Below are 17,896 nucleotides of genomic sequence, written 5' to 3'. Positions count from 1 at the left end.
TCCAATAGTATTGAGCCACGTTTTGTAGATGCTCATGCTATAAATAAAGCACATACTGTGGTCAACCTGTTTAAAGAGTTCGGCATTTTGCTCTATATTTAACTATCAAAACGGCGTCGTATTCTGACGAGAAGAAAAGATAAATTGAGACCAAGCATAGAGGGATTAGCAACTGGCTAGTGGCTACTCTTCTGATGGTTCCTCCATTCAAAATTCAAATCAAAACGCAGCAGGACATTTATTGCATCGCTTGGTTGCTCTCGCTCGCTCGCTGTGACAGGAAAGGAATAATGATGAGTAGTAGTGTGGCCAAATCGGCGTCTTGGAGCGATGTAAAAGTAAAGCCATGGCACAACACACAGAAGCAACAAGTGACAGCAACAAGGTCAATGTTAGTTATAGAAATGAGAGACAGAGGCCAGAACAGGAAGCCTTTACAGCGAGGAAGAAACCTCAGCATCGAAGCAATCCAAGCTGTCCAACACTTGAAGCGCGCGCATCTCCATAGTAATCCGCTTGACCATGTCTTCAATTCCAAGTTCAGACGCTTGTTAAAGTTCGACATGATTGCCGTTCTTCGCGAACTCCTCAGACAAAACCATTGTCTCTTGGCGCTTAAGGTGTTTACTCTATTGCACTCTATTCTATTCGATTATTAATTCACCACATTCATGTCTATTTATTTATTTGTACTTCTTTTTCATTTTGGACGATTAAATCTGATTGCTTTTTTTCTTTCTTTCTTTTAATTTTATTATTATTATTATTGTAGGTGTTTGAAGATATTCGGAAGGAGCAGTGGTACAAGCCGCAGGTTTCCTTGTATGCTGATATGATTCAGGTATTTGGCACCAATGGATTGTTCCAACATGTTGAAATTCTTTACTTTTATTTGAAAACTGAAAATTCCTTAGAGCCGGAGATTCAGGGGTTCAATGCTTTGTTGAAGTGTCTGGTGGGTTTTAAGCTTAGGGACCTTGTCGTGGATTGCTATGAGTTGATGAAAACCGTTGGTTGTGAACCGGATAGGTCGTCTTATAGAACTGTGATTAATGGTTTAGAAGCAATGGAGGAGGTGGCTTTTTCTGGTATTATTAGGCAGGATGCTTTCAAGTATTATGGTGATTTGGAGTTCTTAGAGGAGGACGAAGAAGATATTGCTGCCTATTGCTAGTAATTTGCTGTGATGAATGAATTAGAAGAAATTCATGCCATGTATGACATGACTGTAGCCCAGTTCTCTGGTGCTTCAGATGTAAGCTCTGGGCACTTTGTGGTGAAGAATCTGAGCCTCTTTATTCACGGAACCTATCATCATTGCTAGCGTTACCATTTTAGCCAGAAAATGGCTACTGGGTTATAGTTGCATGAATGTAGTAGTTGGTTATTTTGGTGGAGTAAATGTTATGGCTTGTCAGCACCCCAATGTCATATTTAGGTAAATATTCAATTAACCACTGTGATCCCTCTTTTCACGTGGCTTCTGTTTAATTAATCATTTTGTATCTACTTAATAAGTATGTGATATAAAATGCAGAGGACGGTTATGTTTATTTCACTGAAATCAATGATAGAAGTTTAGTGTCTCACATCAAAACAATAAACTTGTGCAAGTCCGAGTGATGGAGATGCACAATCACAACCTTTTTTGAGGAAGAAAAATTGAGTAAGCCATTTCTACAGACAACATAATTCACGGCTTGGATAATCTACCTCGATAATGCAAGATTATGTATAGATTCAAAACAGAGTAAGCCATTTCCAGAGACAACATTACTATAGCCAGGATAACCGTACCTATTCCCAAGTTCTTTTTACCCTTAGTTTTCAATAATAACAAATTTCAACAACAGCTCATACTTTCTAATCAATATCTAATATGGCTATATCATTAAGAGAAAACTGAGACATTCTATTCCTGTTTTTTCAACTTTCTTCTACACCTGTCTCCTTGCTTGACAACAAGCTAATCTTGATGAGAAAGCAGGGAATCTGTCCGACCCATGAACACCTTTATGTGTGAACATATATTTAGGATCATCGAAATTGATGGACTCATGATTATAAGCCCTATTGATAGACATATTCAGAACTCAATTTATGAAGATACTATCTGCACTCTCCAAATTCAAGTACACAAGATTTCCACACTAGAACTGTTTCCCCTCATATGTCTGACCAAACTGCCAGTTTGCTGGAGCAACATTGTATGATGTGAGTGTTTTCCGGTTACTGGTGGTCACCTCAAAAGACAGAGGCTGCCCTGTAAGATTGACGTTGGACTGCCAGTTTTGGCCCCAGTTTCTTGCCATAGGTATCCATCCTGTTTTTGATCCCTTCACTTTCACAGCAATGACTTCACCATCCAAACCCACATTGGTTACAAGAACTTGATAGAAGTGAGAGCTTCCACTCACTGTGAATCTCAACCCACCCCTGCGTTCACACTTCACCCTGCACAAATTTCGGAATCACAGCATGTGCCTAACTAAAATCCAACAAGCTAGCAGAAAAAGGAAAAAGCATTGCTGTACCTTCTGTATTGAACTGGTACAATATCAGCTCTTCTCTCTGCAATTTCAACGAATGCGGCCTCTGACATCTCAAAGTGTTCTTTGGGAAAGTTACACCAGCCACCATAATCCGACGAAAGCCCGTAATTGGGAGGGCAGAAATCTGTGGCGGTGAGTATGACAGATGGGCTACCAGGCCGGCACCACAAGATGTGGTCGACACATCTGAGCTCAAAGCAAGCTCCACAAGTACTCCCTCTGTTGAATAACATTGTACTAAGCCCAGCACTGTATTTTCCGTAGGTGGCCCTGTGAAGGTCCCCATAACCACAAGCACCTTCTGCAACATTAAACAGATGGCCTATCAGTCTTCAGTGGACATGAAACACAATATTAAATAAAGTAATTTGCAAGAAAGTACCAATGATGATAGACCCATTTGTTTCTTTGGTGTATGTAGCCGTAGCAGAGTTCCATTCTTCATGCTGTGCTGCAGTCTTGCATGTTTGAAGTAAAATCAAGAAGAAAACAATGGCTTGAGGAGCTCCCATTTGAGGTTTTTGGATGAAGTATGATTTGTAATGAAATGCTATTTTCTCTTTTGTTGGGATTGCTGTTGAGTGAAGAGAGAGAGAGAGAGAGAGAGAGAGAGCCCCTTCTTTTTGATCAGTAAAATGACCTCAATCTCCTTGAATATTTGAAGCTGGTTTGGTTAATGGCTTGCTACGTGGAAACTCATGTGGAGGACAGGAGGAGTCAGGAGTGCTTAGTTCACATTGGTGGTGGTGGATGGGTGCATTACTATTTACTACTATCTTTTAGCTTGAGCTAGAGAAAAAAATAAAATAAAATAAAGGAATGCTTTGTTATGTTTTGTTGATTTTAGGATAGCAGAAATGCTGCTGATGGGCAATGGAGTCTGAAAATGGGTCAAAGGCGCCGTCGTTTGGGTATACTTATAGTTTACTAAAGAGATTAGACAGAAGGGTTTAGGGCTTTTGCGAGATGGTGGCAGACAGGGAAAGCGGAAAGTCTTAAAATAAGAATCCAAAGCAATAATCTTTGTGTCTCTCAGCTCACATTCACGTACAGACATACGCGGCTTTAGTTCTTCTTGGCTCTTCTTTTGAGAAGGCAAGACTAAAGACGAAGATGGGGCTCAATGGGACATGGGGATTGACTTATAACTTATTGACGCCCAGCCGGCAACAAAATCTTTTCAGGGGAAACACAAACACTGCCACGGACTATTCCTATTCCTATTCCTATGCCTATGCCTATGCAAGAGTGATTTTTTAGCTTTGCTAAATAATAAATGAAACTATGAAAGACTTGAGGACGCTGTATCAGACACCACTAGTGCTCCTCCTCACTAGTTATTGAAAATCTCAATTTTTTTTTTTTTTTTTTGTTGTTCTCTCTTTTTGAGATTGTTACGTATGTAATAGCTATTGGATGGAAATACAAAATATAAGATAATAAAATTATGTTATTTCACAATCGTTTAATTTAATTCAATGGTTGTTATATAATCATGCATGTTACATGATTACGTAACATAACAAAAGTCTTCTCTTTTTACATGATTACGTAACATAACAAAAGCCCTCTCTTTTTTCTTTTTATATTTCTCAACTTAGGGGCAACAATAGACAACTATACATGCAAGGTTAATGATACCTAATTTATTTTATATAAATTAATTTGGTATTAATTTATTAATTAAATAAAAATATAAAATAATAAAAATAAATCATGTATACTAAAAGATATCTAATCTGATTAATTAAATTATGCTACATAAAATTGTAAAAAAAAAATTGGTACAAGAATATATAACTATACTAGTATATTATTATTCATTTTGAAAAAGACAAATAAAAGCTTATGATGGGTCCCGAAACATGTAGATACTGAGCATAAAGCCCAGCAAATTTAAGAACTTGCAGGCCTATAGAGGCCCAAAGCCTAATCCGACAAAGATTCATCTAAAAGAGAAAAGAGATCCGTCATGGTTCTTGAAGACTAGGGACAATTTTATATGCATTTGGGTTGCTCCAAATTGAAACAGAGAAAGTATTCTCTTTGTATATGCACAACAGAACGAGTTTACGAATAAAAAAAGAAAACAAGACATTTGACTTGAGGAAGCAAATTTGTATGAGGCAGTTATGCTTATATTCTGTAATCATAACAATGTCAATGGACAACGATGATGATTGATGATCATCATGCAGCTAAAATATCTTTCAATGAAACAATGCAGCTCTCAGACATTTTCTTGCCCTTGTCACGAATCACCATCGACCCATGCCCATTGCAGCAGCTCTGCCTGTTGGAGCTATAGAAGCTCTCTGTTGTTTGATCAAGTGTTCCCTCTCTGTAAACAAAGATACTCTCATCTACTTCCATGGGAACCCACTTGGTATATCTGTCGCTCATCCAATGAAGAGGCATTCCCCTACAAAATTAAATTGGATATAGATTACTTATCATCAAAATGCCATTATACGTGTTATAGCATCCCTTTAATAATCCTCCTATCTAGTGGATCCTAATTATTTAGAAATGAATCAAAATCCCATCATCCCATACACACACAATGAAACATATCATATTTATTATTCTGTGGGGTTTTACTTCATTATGGTGCACGCTTGCATTGCATGCAATGCAAATGATTTTATTTCATTATGGTGAATCGAAAAACAAAATAATAATAAAATCATATTTTAAAAACAAAGATGGGTTAGGTTATTAAAATATAATTAAATAACTTAGATGCAAAGCACACCTACCGAATATGAAAGAGGGTAGAAATATCATCCATCTCGAGATAAAAGTTAACGGCGTCAATGAAAGCACGGTACGTAAAAATGTGAAGCCCATCGATTCTTGAATCTGGCAACCTGGCCTTAGGCGGTGCAAGGACTTCGGACTTTGTGGTGGCGGCAGCGGCGGCGTACACGTACTCAACCCAGTTGATCAAGCCGCCGCCGGGGGAGGAGGAGGAGGAGGGGGAGGGTCGGGCGGCGACGACGAAGCCCTTGGTGGCCAAAATGGGTTCGAGCTCTTCGTGGGTGAGAATGGGCTTGAAGGTACGAGTGTGCCATAGCGCCAGCTTTCTTGTGCAGTCTCTCATCATGCAGCAATACTCTCGCTCTCGCTCCATTCTTGATTCTTGTTTAATGTGTTGGTTTTGTAATTTGCACGCGCCGTGAATGAAGGGATTTTATTTTTATTCTCTTTCTCTTTCTTTACAATATCTGTGCGTTACCTTTCTTTCTTTATATGACACTTGATTATCATATGAACTCTGAAGAAAGACTAGTTAAGTCCACTCGTTTCGTTTTTATTAGTAAATTTTAAAGGCGCTTTATTACTGATATCAAATATCAGATTTTGCTCTGTGAACGGCATAAATAAGATAAATGCCATTCTCAACAAATCCAAAAGTGAGATTAACATTATCATTCTGCTTAATTGTAGAAAGGATTTAGGATTCTCCTAATTAGCCACTAAAATTTGGTTTGGTGGGTGCCAATGTTATCAAGTAGAATTTTGAATTATACATATCATTAAACTATGCACCTCCATTTAAAGTGAAATCTCTCATTCCTAACAAACTCTTTCAACAAAATAGTCTCAAGTGCTCTCGTCAACATCCCACTATCTAGTAACATTTTCACTATATGTAAAAGAGGGGGCCAAAATAAAATAAAAAAAAGCTTTGGAAATTAAAATTATAAAAATTTGAGCAATTGGTAGAAAGACTGGAGGAGTGATAGACACACGTAGTAGTAGAGATAGTTAATGGGCCGGACGGCACGTGCTCGTAAAGCATGGCACGACATGAGTACGTTTCGGTGGAGCACGGGGCACGGCACGGCACGCACGTGGGTTGGGCCGAGCTTAGAATTTTAGACACGTGGGTCTTAAAAGTACGGCACGATTAGAAATGTGCTAAGCACGACACAATGACAAAGCCTGCAATAAACACGTTTTAATTTTTAATGAAAATAAAATTAAAATTTTATGATTTTACAAATAACCTGAAGTTGAATTTTTTAATTTATTTAATTCTTAGTTTTAAAAAATACTAAATTGATTTATATTTATAATTTATTAAATAAATAATTGATATCATGATTTTCAAGAATAAAATTATAAAATATCATGATTTTATAAATATGCATTAATATTATTGTAAACTATGATCTATGACTCTATATAACTCTAAGTTAACAATTAAGTTAACCCTTAAGAAATAATTTATTATTATTATTATTATTATTAAGTATTAAAAAAATTCTAATACTATAAGATCAAACTTAGTAATTAATATTACATTTTATTATTATTATTATTAGTTTATTATTAGTGAATATAAACTTGAGTTTTGAATTTTCGATTCTATTAAATTTAAACAAAGGTATAAATCTAAGAAAAATATATATACTTGAAAAAATACGCTAACAACTTAGTATTATCTCTTAAAAAATTTAAAAAAAAAGTTTAATGGACATTTTTTCTTAGGCACGGCACGACACAAATGGACACAACACATGTGCGAGTCAGGTCTAAACAAAAAAAAAATTAAACATAACACAAAACACATAATAGACACGGCACGGCACGGCACGGAACAGACACTCATGAACCTTGTTTTGGTGGCCAGGCCGGCCATTGGCCATCTATACATAGTAGAAGTAGTACCACTCAAATAGTCAAATACTTGTGTCTCTTTCAGCGCAACAACGAAAAGATATGATTGAATGATCCTACCGCATGGACACCGTCTTCCGCGGGTGGGTTGCCCACTAAAATAACACAAAAAATGACAAATCTTTCTGATAGTTTATAGTCACGTTCTACTGTATCATAGATGACAGACTTGTTTAGTTGTTTTACAAGATTCCATTTGGTAAACAAGTGCAGCCCTGGGCGCTTTAACTGTGTTGAGGAGGACCAACCGTTAATCGGCTAATCGCTGTCCTGAAGTTGTCACTCACACACACTCACTGTCTCCTTGGAAACAAAATGAGGAATCGGCATCGTCTTCTTCATATCTGCTTCGTATTCTATCAACTGATCATCTTCTCAAGCCCAGCAAAATCAGATGATTCTATAATAGAAAGATTCCGAGCATACCTCCAAATCGACACATCTCAACCAAACCCGGACTACACAAATGCCTCCAAGTTTATCCTGGCTCAGGCCGAAGCCCTCTCCCTCGAATCCCAAACCCTCGAATTCGCCAAAAACAAGCCCCTCATTCTTCTCAAGTGGCCCGGCTCAAACCCTCAACTACCCTCCATCCTCCTCAACTCCCACACCGACGTCGTTCCATCTGAACCCAGCAAATGGTCCCACCATCCCTTCGGTGCCCACCTCGATTCTCAGGGGAATATCTTCGCCAGAGGGTCCCAGGACATGAAGTGCGTGGGCATGCAGTACTTGGAGGCCATACGAAGATTGAAGGCAAGTGGGTTTCAGCCTGTTCGGTCTGTTTACTTGTCTTTTGTCCCTGATGAGGAGATTGGTGGCCATGATGGCGCTGAGAAGTTTGCTGATTCTCATGTCTTTAACAGCTTGAACGTTGGTATTGTTCTCGATGAAGGTAAAAAATTATTCTTTTTTTTTTTTTTGTTTATATCGTAGTTAAAGTATATTTATAACCGTTGTGCTTCTTGATAGTATTGAGATTCCGTTTCATAAAGCTACAGATATTTCAAACGTAGATTCATTTGATTGTAATGTTACTTTGACGTTTCAGGGCTGGCATCGACCACTGAGGATTACAGAGCGTTTTATGCGGAGAGATGTCCTTGGTGGCTGGTTATTAAGGCTAGAGGGGCTCCTGGACATGGGGCCAAGTTGTATGATAATAGTGCAATGGAGAATTTGTTCAAAAGTATTGAGAGTGTGAGGAGATTCAGAGCTTCCCAGTTTGATTTGGTCAAGGCTGGTTTAAAGGCCGAAGGGGAGGTCGTTTCAGTTAACATGGCCTTTCTTAAGGCTGGCACTCCATCCCCCAATGTGAGTCTGGCTTTATTTACATACAGAATCTGTTGTTGCTTCATTAATTCTTCATCAAATTGAATGAACAGTTAGAATTTATTATGTTCAACTTCAGTATTTGGAGAATTTAATTTGTTCTCTGTTGGTAAACCCTTCCGTAGAGTACACCCTCCCCCAATGAATTCCCCTCCTTTTATGAATTCCCTTTGATATTCTTAAAAAGTGATTGAATTGGTAGTTTATTTTAATCAACGTACTGTATGGTGCTTTGTTGACCAAAGTAGGCATGCTACCAAATTTATGGTCAGGATTAGAGGCTCCAAGGTTGTTTTGTGCTGTAACTTCTGAAACATATAATTTCCTTCTTTTCTGTCTACCAGGGTTTTGTCATGAACTTGCAACCATCCGAGGCAGAAGCAGGTTTTGATATTCGTGTCCCACCGACTACTGATGCTGAATCTTTGGAAAGACGAATTGTTGAAGAATGGGCTCCTGCTTCACGCAATATGACATTTGAGGTAGTGATAAATTCCTTAAGCCTCTTACATACCAACCCAAAGAGGATGCTTTTCTGGGTCTTTCCTTCAATTTATGATGATACTGCATGAAGTTTTGGAATAAAATAATTCTGCAAGATGATGAGGGAATGACTGTGACAAAATAACTCTATAATCATGATGACAGAATGAATTTTTCCTTTTTATTTAAAGAAACGTATTATTTTTATATTAGAAGAAATGATGACACTTCATGCGAGTCTGAATGGATGAGTGTGTGCTTGTAATTGATCACCTTCATTAAAGATGCTGTTTCTTGTTCTTCTCTGTCAGTTCTCTAACTATGCTTTTAGCTTGGTCAGTTCAAGCAGAGAGCTTCTTTGCATGACAAGTTTGGGAGACCAATTCTAACGGCAACTGACAGTTCTAATCCATGGTGGAACCTTTTAGAAGAAGCTGTAAGAAAAGCTAATGGAAAGCTTGGTAAGCCAGAGATCTTTCCTGCCTCCACAGATGCTCGCTACTTCCGTGAACGAGGCCTTCCTGCAATTGGCTTCTCTCCCATGGCCAACACTCCTATTCTACTTCATGACCATAATGAGGTGAATATCTATCCATGGTATCTGTTAATTGTTTGCTTGTATGTGCTTGTCTACGGCTTTTCTGCATGCATTTGTGAAACCTTGTTTCAAAATTGGAATCTCATGATGGCAAAATCGCTGACAATTTGATCTCCTTGGAAATTATCAACCATGTGTCCTCTGCTTTCATATTGAGCAATGTAACTTGGAGTCACTTTTGTCTAATTTGAATTTGATTTCTACCCAATGGCTTCACTGCTTGATTGTGATATTCTACCTTTCAGTGTCTTCTGGCCTGTGTTTGAGCTCAACTTCACTCTCTTTTTTTCAAAACTAGCTATTGTCTTTTGCAAATCGTGCTTAGCCAGTATACCCAGTTTTGCAGCACTAAATATTATAATTCAGTCCACATGCACAGGATCTGATCAGCACACACACACACACATAATCTCACCAGTGTCAAATAAATTAATATATGCAGTTTACGCATTTGTAGACCTGACTATCACCTTTTGAACTTTGTTGCAGTTTCTAAACCAAGCTGAGTACCTGAAAGGAATTGACATCTATGAGTCAATAATCAAGGCTTATGCATCTTATGTTCAGCACTCAAAGGATGAAGCCTCAAGAGATGAGTTGTAAGGAACCAAAACAGTGCATTCCTATTCTCTTGAGTGAACTATGAAGGATTTCAGTGTGTCTTGATGTACTGTATGGGGTTTGAGATCAATAGATGTCCCAACATTGTATCAATAATAAGGGAAGCGCAGGGTTTGACCCCCTCTATAGTCAAGAGGACAGAAGATATTTTGCTAAGGTCATTGATCTTTCTTTTGATGCAAAATCTCACAATTCCAGGTTATATCATTTTGCATTACGAAATTGGATATGATTTTCATTGGATGAAATAAAAATGATAGCTTCATTAAACCATTTAATGAACACAGTCCAATATTTCTATTGTACATAATGTTTTGATCGTGATGGCATTGTTAGGCAGTTGTACCCCTTAGTGTTTACCGTCTCAAAGCACTTTGTAGATCATACTGGTATGAGCTGAGCAGTGATAAGATTGATCAACTTAATCCCACATCACCATCCTTAAGTTGAACTATCAGCAAAGAATCAATTTCCTTTGTCAAATTTCTTTCTTTTGGACTCTCAGTGGCTACGATGGCTTGAATCATGATGACTATCTCATTGCGCATATAGCTTGCACTGTCATCCACTTACCAATTTCTATCTTTTCCCTCTCTTCTGTAATTCTATTGATGCTGAGAAAATAGCAGCAGCAAGGTCAAACATTGTTAAAAATTTGCTACCAGTAGTCCCCACAGGAGCAATTACCATCTTGAAAATGATGGTAACGAATGGGATCCCTGATCACAATAGTTTGATTCTCCATCTTTGCCGTGAGTTTTGCGAACGTATGACAATCTCCACATATCCTAAGGTTTTTCCTGATCCTAATGGTCTTTCCCTGTGTCAAACTCATTAAACCGAAAACAATTGCCAGCTTCTCACTGTGGTATTGGATCGAGTCTTCTTTCTGCTCCCCTTCAAGATCTTGTAAGACATAGTTTGTGTCTGGAGCATAACCCACTCCCACTAATTTCTGAATCAAGTGTTTTAGGTGTTTGTTGATTTTGTCTATCTGTGGGTGTGAGCTATCCGCTACATTGAAAGCATGTATCTGCTTATTCACTTCAATCCAGCTGCACCCTGGTTCTTTTGTGATTCCTCTGGCTCTCATTGTCTTCCTAACTTCAGCAACCTCGTCCCATTTCTGGGAATTTGCATAAATATTAGACAACAGTATGTAGGTTCCTGGATCTTGCGGATCCAAATTTAAAATCTTTTTAGCAGCACAAATGGCAAGATCCGTGTTCCTGTGAACCTTGCATGCTCCGAGCAATGCTCTCCATGTCACAGCATCTGGTTCATACGGCATCTCATGTATTAACTTGACTGCTTCATGAAGCTTCCCGGCTCTTCCAAGAAGATCAATCATGCAACTGTAGTGTTCCCTTCCTGGGTCAATCCCATAAAACTTCTTCATAGATTTGAAATGATTCCACCCGTCTTCCACAAACCCTGCATGGCTACAAGCAAATAGAACACCAACAATAGTGATATAGTTTGGTTTTATCCTTGAAACTTTCATCGACTCAAATAGTTTCAAAGCCTCTTGGCTATACCCATTCTGTGCTAACCCTGAAATCATAGTGCTCCAAGAAATCACATCCTTCTGTATCATTCGACTGAAAACAGACATCGCATCTTCCAAACTGCCACACTTACAGTACATATCCAGGAGTGCATTGTTAAGTATTAAATCATGATCATACTTGAGTACATGAACATGAACTTGTGTTCCCAATTCCAACAGCGCTAAGCCAGTACACGCTCTCAAAACGCTCGTCAGTGTCGACTGATCGGCAGCAAAACCAGCCCTCTTCATTCTCTTGTAAAGATTCAAAGCCTCGTCAACATCACTATTCTGAGCAAACCCCCCAATGATTGAATTCCAAACAACCAAATCTCGAGTCGGCATCTCATTGAAAACGCACTCTGCGTTTCTCAACTCACCCAATTTTGCATAAATATCAATCAAAGCACTCCGAACAAAGACGTCAGATTCAAATCCAACTTTAATAATACCACAATGAAGCTGCCTAAGAATGATTAGACTATCACAAGCTCTCAGGACTGCAGAATAAGTAAACATATTTGGTCTAACACCTTCTCTAAGCATAAAAATCAACAACTCCAATGCCTTGTCATTCATCTTGGCGTCACAATAAGCCGATATCATAGTCGTCCAAGAAACAACATTTCTTTCCGGCATTTGATCGAACAGAACCTGCGCTTCCTCCAAGAGGCTGAATTTCACGTGCATGTTAAGTAAAATGTTAACTAAAAACGTTTCGGGTTCAAACCCACCTGAGAGAACGTGGTTATGAACGAGTTTGGCTTCTTCAACCGCGTGACGAGCCAAGCAACACTTGATGAGCTCAGCGTAGGTGACGGAATCAGCACGAACGCCGTGGCACTGCATGGCGTGCATGGCTTTCATGGCTCGTGGTAAGTCTCTTTGGTAGCAGAATCTGGTGAAGTCATCAAGCAGAGACGACGAATTACGCGTAATAGTATTACAAGAAGCCACTGGAGGAGTGATTGTGAGAGAGAACTGACGAGCTTGTGAAGATGGTTTAGTCCATTTCAGCTTTGAAACGGCCTTCAAAATCATATTCGTGGCTTTTTGTCAAATGTCTAACGAACGACCAATTTGTATCACTCGTCTTTCGAACCGAGTTGAGTTGATTGTTGAATGTTGAAGGGCCATAATGAAGAAAATTAGGATTTAATTGGGTGGAAGTATAAAAAATCATTTGTAAGAGTAAAAGATGAAAAATCCATAGTCATGAAATTAAACGATGCATTTTGAAACGTGGTCCGGGCAGGCCCGGATTAAATTTGGGCCTTGGAAAATTGTAGCTCCATAATAAAGTGAACGTGAAAAGAAACAAAACCAAAATGAAAAAGGGAAAAAATTCCCCTCTTTCTTTCTTCCTCGGGAGTTGCAATTAATCATTAATTTTCCCTTGGGATTTATCAGAAGAAGTGAAGAATGTACGAGTAAAGAACTTACGCGAAAGGAACAGAAAAAACGATGTCGTTGAGAATAAAAACGGTGGTGGACAAGTTCGTACAGGAGCTGAAAGAAGCGTTGGACGCAGACATACAAGACAGGATAATGAAAGAAAGAGAGATGCAGAGTTACATCGAAGAACGCGAACGCGAAGTCGCCGAGCGTGAAGCCGCTTGGAAGGCCGAACTCTCCCGCCGCGAGGTTTCCTTAAATTATTTATTTTGTTTTAATTCTATTTTTCCTTTTCTTTTATTTATTTTCCAATTTCATTTTTCTTTCTCTTTACACCAAAAAAAAAAAAAAAAAAATTGATTTTTGGCATTTGTTTGTTGTCGATTAGAGTGAAATTTAATTTAGTTCCTGTAAAACTAAAATAAGATGCTGTTGCCTGTTTGAATGTGCTTTCAGTAGAAGAATAGGGCCAAAAGCACTTCTAAATCCAAACATGAGCATGTTTGTCTGAGGATACCACCGAGCAGTGCCGGTGTTGCTTCTGGGCACTGTCAATGGCGCTGCCAAGCTTTCACCTTTCCTAATCTTGTCCTGGCATTTGTCTACAGTGGGGTGTTTTTTCTTTCCCATAACTAATTAAATTCAGATACTACTTAGGTGATGCCATGCCCTCCATGAGTTTCCCCACCATAGATTTGTGGGATAATAATGGGTAAATTCAAAAGGGCTGATTTTTTTTTTTTTTGGCAGCTTTTAATTTATTGAACAGAGTCAGCTACTCACTTTATACTTTTTTTTTCAAGTAATCACTTTTCTATTTCATTTGGTTTCTAAATGATCCAAAGGTTATATATACATTTTTCCCCCCTTTTTTCTCCTTTTATGGCTGTGCTATTTTCTGTTTTCTGGTTTCTTGTACATTTAATAGTTTCTGTTGCGCTTTAGAAGCAAGCTTGTTGCTTTGTGTCTGTTGGGAATTAATGACGTGTTTACTTGTGTGGATGCCTGGATGGCCTTTTTGTCTTTGTAACCATATGCGGAAGTAGCCATTGTTGTCTCATGTTCTTTTGAAAACTGTGTGCATGCTCATGAGTTGAACTTACAGATGAAAGGCAAACTTAGAATTACGCATCTATAATGTTGATTTAATAATTTCTCTCTGTCATTTTAGTATTAGATGTCACTAGAGTTTGGGGCTGGTGGTTTTTGAGCAAGTTCTCATATGTTGTTATCCATTTTCCAGGCCGAGATTGCCCGTCAGGAAGCAAGATTGAAGATGGAGAAAGAAAACCTAGAGAAAGAGAAAAGTGTCCTTATGGGAACTGCATCAAATCAAGATAACCAAGATGGAGCCCTTGAGATTACCGTAAGCGGGGAAAAATATCGATGCCTCAGGTTTGCAAAGGCAAAGAAATGAGGCTTTACAACAAAATGTGTAGGAAAAGGAAGATAGTTTTCAGGATTTTATATGCTGATGTATTTCACAATTAGTTTTGCCCAGTTTGTTATTCATTCAAATGCACTATTATGTATATGGAGGTATGCAGTTCATTTAAACAGAAACCAATGATGCCCCGGAGCATATGAATAGATTCAATCGAGGAAGAAGGGCTACAAATGATTAGTGAGATTTGAACTGATATTACAATTGATTTTACTCCCTAATCCTTCAAACCATAATGTTATGGTTGTTATGTACATATTTTGCTTAAACAAAGAAATGATATATTAAATGCTGAGAGTCAGGCATCATTTGATTTTGCTAAGAATCTGTTAGGTATATTGGTTCTGGATTTAAAACTTCCGTAATCTGGATCTAGTTACAATGATTGAGGATGGTGAAGCTCAACAGTTCCAATTAGGAGATTGTTGTTGCTGTTGCATATGCAGAATATTCGAGTAAAGCAATCCAACAATGTGTGGTTTGTAGGAACAGGTGAATGGCTACCATTTGCAATGGGAGCAACCTAGGCGAGCTAAGCCGTCATGTTCCTTTCTGCACATAGGAATTAGTAGGTATCCTCGCTGTTGTTTGTTTGATCCAGAGCATCAATTCAAGAATATAAGGTGAGAAATGATGTTAGCAGAAGTTCAGGAGAAGCCCCATCATGATAGTCTACCTGAGAAATGGAAAAACTGCTCACTGCTTTCATAAAACGTTGCCAAAATTTTTATCGCACTTGTGGAACCGACGGTTATTAACCACCGATGTAGTGGGGAAGGAGTTAAGGACAGTTACATGCCAACTCAAAAAGCCCGCGCTTGCAAATTCAAAATCAATGGAATTATGTACACTTTGCCCAACTTATGACTCGCGAGAAACTCCGAATGAGTGAATATCAGAACTACAAATCAGCAGAACACAAACATAGCAGACATATAGCTTAAAATGAATACTGAACTGGATTCCAAATTGCTGTTGGTGCTCTTCATTATTTGTTTCAGTGATGCTTTTGCCGGGGGAAGTAGAACAATGATAGCACAGGTGAAGAACATACATTACAAGGAAACTAGCTCTCTTCTAGTCAATGTGAAGGACTTCGGTGCAAGAGCGGATGGTCGTACTGATGACAGCAAAGTTTGTCCCCTTTCTCCCTCTCCTCCAAGATTCACTTGAAGTGTTGTAGCTTGTAGCCTTCTTTTTATTTGTTTGACTTGACAAATTAAAGCAGGGAAGAACACACGCTGTGTAATGTCTTTGAATTGTATTCGATCTTGCTTCTTGCTACCAAATTTAACTTGCATCTCTCCAGGTCAATATCCTAGTTCTCAATATAAGCCTTCGCTTTGATAACCTGAGACTTGAGCTTTAGCTCAGAGTAATGCAAAGAGAATTGTTAAAATTTCTCCGTTGATACACGAGGATGATCAAAGAAAGTGAGGTTAGCTCTTTGTAACTCACTTTACCTTTTCTTATCAATACGATTGTAGGCTTTCGAAGCAGCATGGAAGGAGGCATGTGAGACAACAGGTGCGGTAACTCTTCTGGTACCTCATGGAACATACCTGATTGGTCCCATTAAGTTCGCAGGCCCCTGCAAAAATGTATCAAATATAACCGTTCAGATGAAGGTGAGGTTTTAATGCTTTATTTACTTTTGAGGCAAAATTTCATTTTTCCTCTGTTTAAAGTATCTGGTAAATGAACTTGCAGGGTTATCTGATTGCATCGACAAATTTGTCTGAGTATAGATTTGGTGCTGGCTGGGTTGAATTTGGTGGGGTGGAGGGGCTAACCCTCACCGGAGGAGGAACCTTTGATGGCCGGGGAGCTAAAGCATGGCCTTACAATGGGTGCCCCACCCACTTCAACTGCAAACTTCTTCCAACCGTATGCACTATAAACCACTACCCCAGAACAAGCTATTACAATAATTCACTGTACTATGCATGTTGTCAATATCTGAAGCCCATATTGGTTTGTCAGTCTCTCAAGTAAAGAATTGTAAGGTATGGCCTTAAAATCGGTGCCTGATGACAATTCATTTTTCTTCTTTCAGAATGTAAAATTTGTAGCAATGAAAAAGACTATTGTCCGAAGAATAACTTCAGTGAATAGCAAGTCCTTTCATATAGCTCTTGTGGAATGCAAGAACTTCAGAGGCAGTAAAATTAAAATTTCAGCGCCAGCCAACAGTCCCAACACTGATGGGATCCACATTGAAAGAAGTTCTAGTGTCCATGTTTCACGATCACATATTGGCACTGGTGATGACTGCATCTCTGTTGGGCAAGGCAATTCCGAGGTGACTATCGCTAGCATCACTTGTGGACCCGGGCATGGCATCAGGTAACTTTGATACTCTTGTTAGCAGTAGGTCCAATGGGTTTAGACTAAATAATATCATTTTTAAGAAGATATTTAACCTGTTATTCAAAGCATATAATGCAATACAGCGTTGGAAGTTTGGGAAGATACCCGAATGAAGGAGATGTGAGGGGCCTTGTTGTCAGAGACAGCACCATGACAGGGACCATGAATGGTGTTAGGATTAAGACATGGGCTAACTCACCGGGTAGCAGTGCAGCCACCAATATGACATTTGAAAATATCATAATGAACAACGTAAGCAATCCGATTATAATTGATCAGGCATATTGTCCGTTCACTTCTTGTCCCACCAAAGTAAGTCACTACATACATTCTATTCAAATTAGGTTTCACTCATGGAGAGAACTGATGAAAGTTTCATTGATGGTTGAGTGCAGCCACCATCCCGGGTGAAGCTAAGTGATATATACTTCAAGAACATAAGAGGGACATCATCTTCTGCGGTAGCAGTGGCACTGGAATGCAGCAAAGGGATCCCATGCCAGAATATTTACCTAGAAAATGTTCATTTAGACTTGTCATCAGGAGAGAAACAACCCACTTCCTCTTGTAAAAATGTAGAAGCCAAATACATTGGTACCCAGGTACCACCACCGTGCGCTTAGTGGAAATATGTAATGTTCAAGCGCACTTGGTTGCTCCTATGGTTTTTATTTTTATTTTTTCTCTCATGTAGAATTTTCATGCTTCTGATCTGAGCATGTGAAAATGAAAGTGCAGTTACTCCTGAGTTGCTCTAAATAATTTAAATCCCCCAAGGCAACCACCACCTTCTTTGTAGATTGGCATGGCATTGGCAGCCACACCCACCACCCTTGATTGAATGGATTGGAGCCAAACAAAAACTC

At 38.8% G+C, this 17,896-nt stretch overlaps 7 protein-coding genes across 9 annotated transcripts; 4 read left to right on the top strand and 3 right to left on the bottom strand.

The window, feature by feature from the left end:
- The first annotated feature begins 83 nt into the window (after positions 1-83).
- On the top strand, positions 84-1,553 carry LOC102612092 (protein THYLAKOID ASSEMBLY 8, chloroplastic-like). The gene is made up of 2 exons (XM_006486525.4): positions 84-620; positions 773-1,553. Exons 1-2 carry the CDS (start codon positions 195-197, stop codon positions 1,172-1,174), a joined length of 828 nt encoding a protein of 275 aa, XP_006486588.2. The 5' UTR covers positions 84-194; the 3' UTR covers positions 1,175-1,553.
- A 152-nt stretch (positions 1,554-1,705) lies between these two features.
- On the bottom strand, positions 1,706-3,800 carry LOC102611802 (expansin-A20). The gene is made up of 3 exons (XM_006486524.4): positions 2,935-3,800; positions 2,535-2,853; positions 1,706-2,454 (listed from the first exon to the last, which is right to left on the bottom strand). The coding sequence occupies exons 1-3, from the start codon at positions 3,062-3,064 to the stop codon at positions 2,151-2,153; spliced, it is 753 nt and encodes a 250-aa protein (XP_006486587.1). The 5' UTR covers positions 3,065-3,800; the 3' UTR covers positions 1,706-2,150.
- Positions 3,801-4,415: 615 nt separating this feature from the next.
- Positions 4,416-5,819, bottom strand: LOC107178037 (hypothetical protein). The gene is made up of 2 exons (XM_015532756.3): positions 5,312-5,819; positions 4,416-4,974 (listed from the first exon to the last, which is right to left on the bottom strand). The coding sequence occupies exons 1-2, from the start codon at positions 5,683-5,685 to the stop codon at positions 4,743-4,745; spliced, it is 606 nt and encodes a 201-aa protein (XP_015388242.2). The 5' UTR covers positions 5,686-5,819; the 3' UTR covers positions 4,416-4,742.
- Positions 5,820-7,251: 1,432 nt separating this feature from the next.
- LOC102611318 (uncharacterized) lies at positions 7,252-10,550 on the top strand. 2 transcript variants are annotated; one of them, XM_006486522.4, is made up of 5 exons: positions 7,252-8,133; positions 8,290-8,552; positions 8,915-9,052; positions 9,385-9,633; positions 10,141-10,550. In XM_006486522.4, the coding sequence occupies exons 1-5, from the start codon at positions 7,554-7,556 to the stop codon at positions 10,252-10,254; spliced, it is 1,344 nt and encodes a 447-aa protein (XP_006486585.2). In that variant the 5' UTR covers positions 7,252-7,553; the 3' UTR covers positions 10,255-10,550. The 2 variants fall into 2 exon arrangements, with proteins under 2 accessions (XP_006486585.2, XP_006486586.2); XM_006486523.4 differs by having other exon boundaries at positions 7,255-8,133; positions 9,394-9,633.
- On the bottom strand, positions 10,516-13,084 carry LOC102611024 (pentatricopeptide repeat-containing protein At2g03880, mitochondrial). The gene has a single exon (XM_006486521.4). The coding sequence runs from the start codon at positions 12,860-12,862 to the stop codon at positions 10,931-10,933; it is 1,932 nt and encodes a 643-aa protein (XP_006486584.2). The 5' UTR covers positions 12,863-13,084; the 3' UTR covers positions 10,516-10,930.
- A 64-nt stretch (positions 13,085-13,148) lies between these two features.
- LOC102610422 (uncharacterized) lies at positions 13,149-14,856 on the top strand. The gene is made up of 2 exons (XM_006486519.4): positions 13,149-13,465; positions 14,460-14,856. The coding sequence occupies exons 1-2, from the start codon at positions 13,286-13,288 to the stop codon at positions 14,631-14,633; spliced, it is 354 nt and encodes a 117-aa protein (XP_006486582.2). The 5' UTR covers positions 13,149-13,285; the 3' UTR covers positions 14,634-14,856.
- A 139-nt stretch (positions 14,857-14,995) lies between these two features.
- Positions 14,996-17,867, top strand: LOC102610721 (exopolygalacturonase). Of its 2 annotated transcripts, none has more exons than XM_052432034.1 (6): positions 14,996-15,794; positions 16,148-16,288; positions 16,371-16,547; positions 16,717-17,006; positions 17,114-17,282; positions 17,426-17,867. In XM_052432034.1, the coding sequence occupies exons 1-6, from the start codon at positions 15,606-15,608 to the stop codon at positions 17,651-17,653; spliced, it is 1,194 nt and encodes a 397-aa protein (XP_052287994.1). In that variant the 5' UTR covers positions 14,996-15,605; the 3' UTR covers positions 17,654-17,867. The 2 variants fall into 2 exon arrangements, with proteins under 2 accessions (XP_052287994.1, XP_006486583.1); XM_006486520.4 differs by having other exon boundaries at positions 17,114-17,342; positions 17,426-17,863.
- The last annotated feature ends 29 nt before the right edge of the window (positions 17,868-17,896 follow it).

The sequence above is a fragment of the Citrus sinensis genome, chromosome 8, assembly GCF_022201045.2.
Source record: "Citrus sinensis cultivar Valencia sweet orange chromosome 8, DVS_A1.0, whole genome shotgun sequence".
Lineage (NCBI taxonomy): Eukaryota > Viridiplantae > Streptophyta > Magnoliopsida > Sapindales > Rutaceae > Citrus > Citrus sinensis.
The sequence above is the reverse complement of the archived record's forward strand: the minus strand, read 5'-3'. Positions and strand labels throughout refer to the sequence as shown.

Bases quoted from the DNA above. Each gene is read 5' to 3' on its own strand.
- LOC102612092 (XM_006486525.4), top strand. From the start codon at position 195: ATGGTTCCTCCATTCAAAATTCAAATCAAAACGCAGCAGGACATTTAT. The intron at 621-772 runs GTGTTTACTCTA...TTATTATTGTAG, and splicing joins ATTGTCTCTTGGCGCTTAAG to GTGTTTGAAGATATTCGGAA.
- LOC102611802 (XM_006486524.4), bottom strand. From the start codon at position 3,064: ATGGGAGCTCCTCAAGCCATTGTTTTCTTCTTGATTTTACTTCAAACA. The intron at 2,854-2,934 runs GTACTTTCTTGC...TTAATGTTGCAG, and splicing joins AAATGGGTCTATCATCATTG to AAGGTGCTTGTGGTTATGGG. The intron at 2,455-2,534 runs GTACAGCAATGC...AAATTTGTGCAG, and splicing joins GTACCAGTTCAATACAGAAG to GGTGAAGTGTGAACGCAGGG.
- LOC107178037 (XM_015532756.3), bottom strand. From the start codon at position 5,685: ATGGAGCGAGAGCGAGAGTATTGCTGCATGATGAGAGACTGCACAAGA. The intron at 4,975-5,311 runs GTAGGTGTGCTT...TTAATTTTGTAG, and splicing joins TCTACCCTCTTTCATATTCG to GGGAATGCCTCTTCATTGGA.
- LOC102611318 (XM_006486522.4), top strand. From the start codon at position 7,554: ATGAGGAATCGGCATCGTCTTCTTCATATCTGCTTCGTATTCTATCAA. The intron at 8,134-8,289 runs GTAAAAAATTAT...TTGACGTTTCAG, and splicing joins TGGTATTGTTCTCGATGAAG to GGCTGGCATCGACCACTGAG. The intron at 8,553-8,914 runs GTGAGTCTGGCT...TCTGTCTACCAG, and splicing joins CTGGCACTCCATCCCCCAAT to GGTTTTGTCATGAACTTGCA.
- LOC102611024 (XM_006486521.4), bottom strand. From the start codon at position 12,862: ATGATTTTGAAGGCCGTTTCAAAGCTGAAATGGACTAAACCATCTTCA.
- LOC102610422 (XM_006486519.4), top strand. From the start codon at position 13,286: ATGTCGTTGAGAATAAAAACGGTGGTGGACAAGTTCGTACAGGAGCTG. The intron at 13,466-14,459 runs GTTTCCTTAAAT...TCCATTTTCCAG, and splicing joins CCGAACTCTCCCGCCGCGAG to GCCGAGATTGCCCGTCAGGA.
- LOC102610721 (XM_006486520.4), top strand. From the start codon at position 15,606: ATGAATACTGAACTGGATTCCAAATTGCTGTTGGTGCTCTTCATTATT. The intron at 16,289-16,370 runs GTGAGGTTTTAA...ATGAACTTGCAG, and splicing joins ATATAACCGTTCAGATGAAG to GGTTATCTGATTGCATCGAC. The intron at 17,007-17,113 runs GTAACTTTGATA...AATGCAATACAG, and splicing joins GGACCCGGGCATGGCATCAG to CGTTGGAAGTTTGGGAAGAT.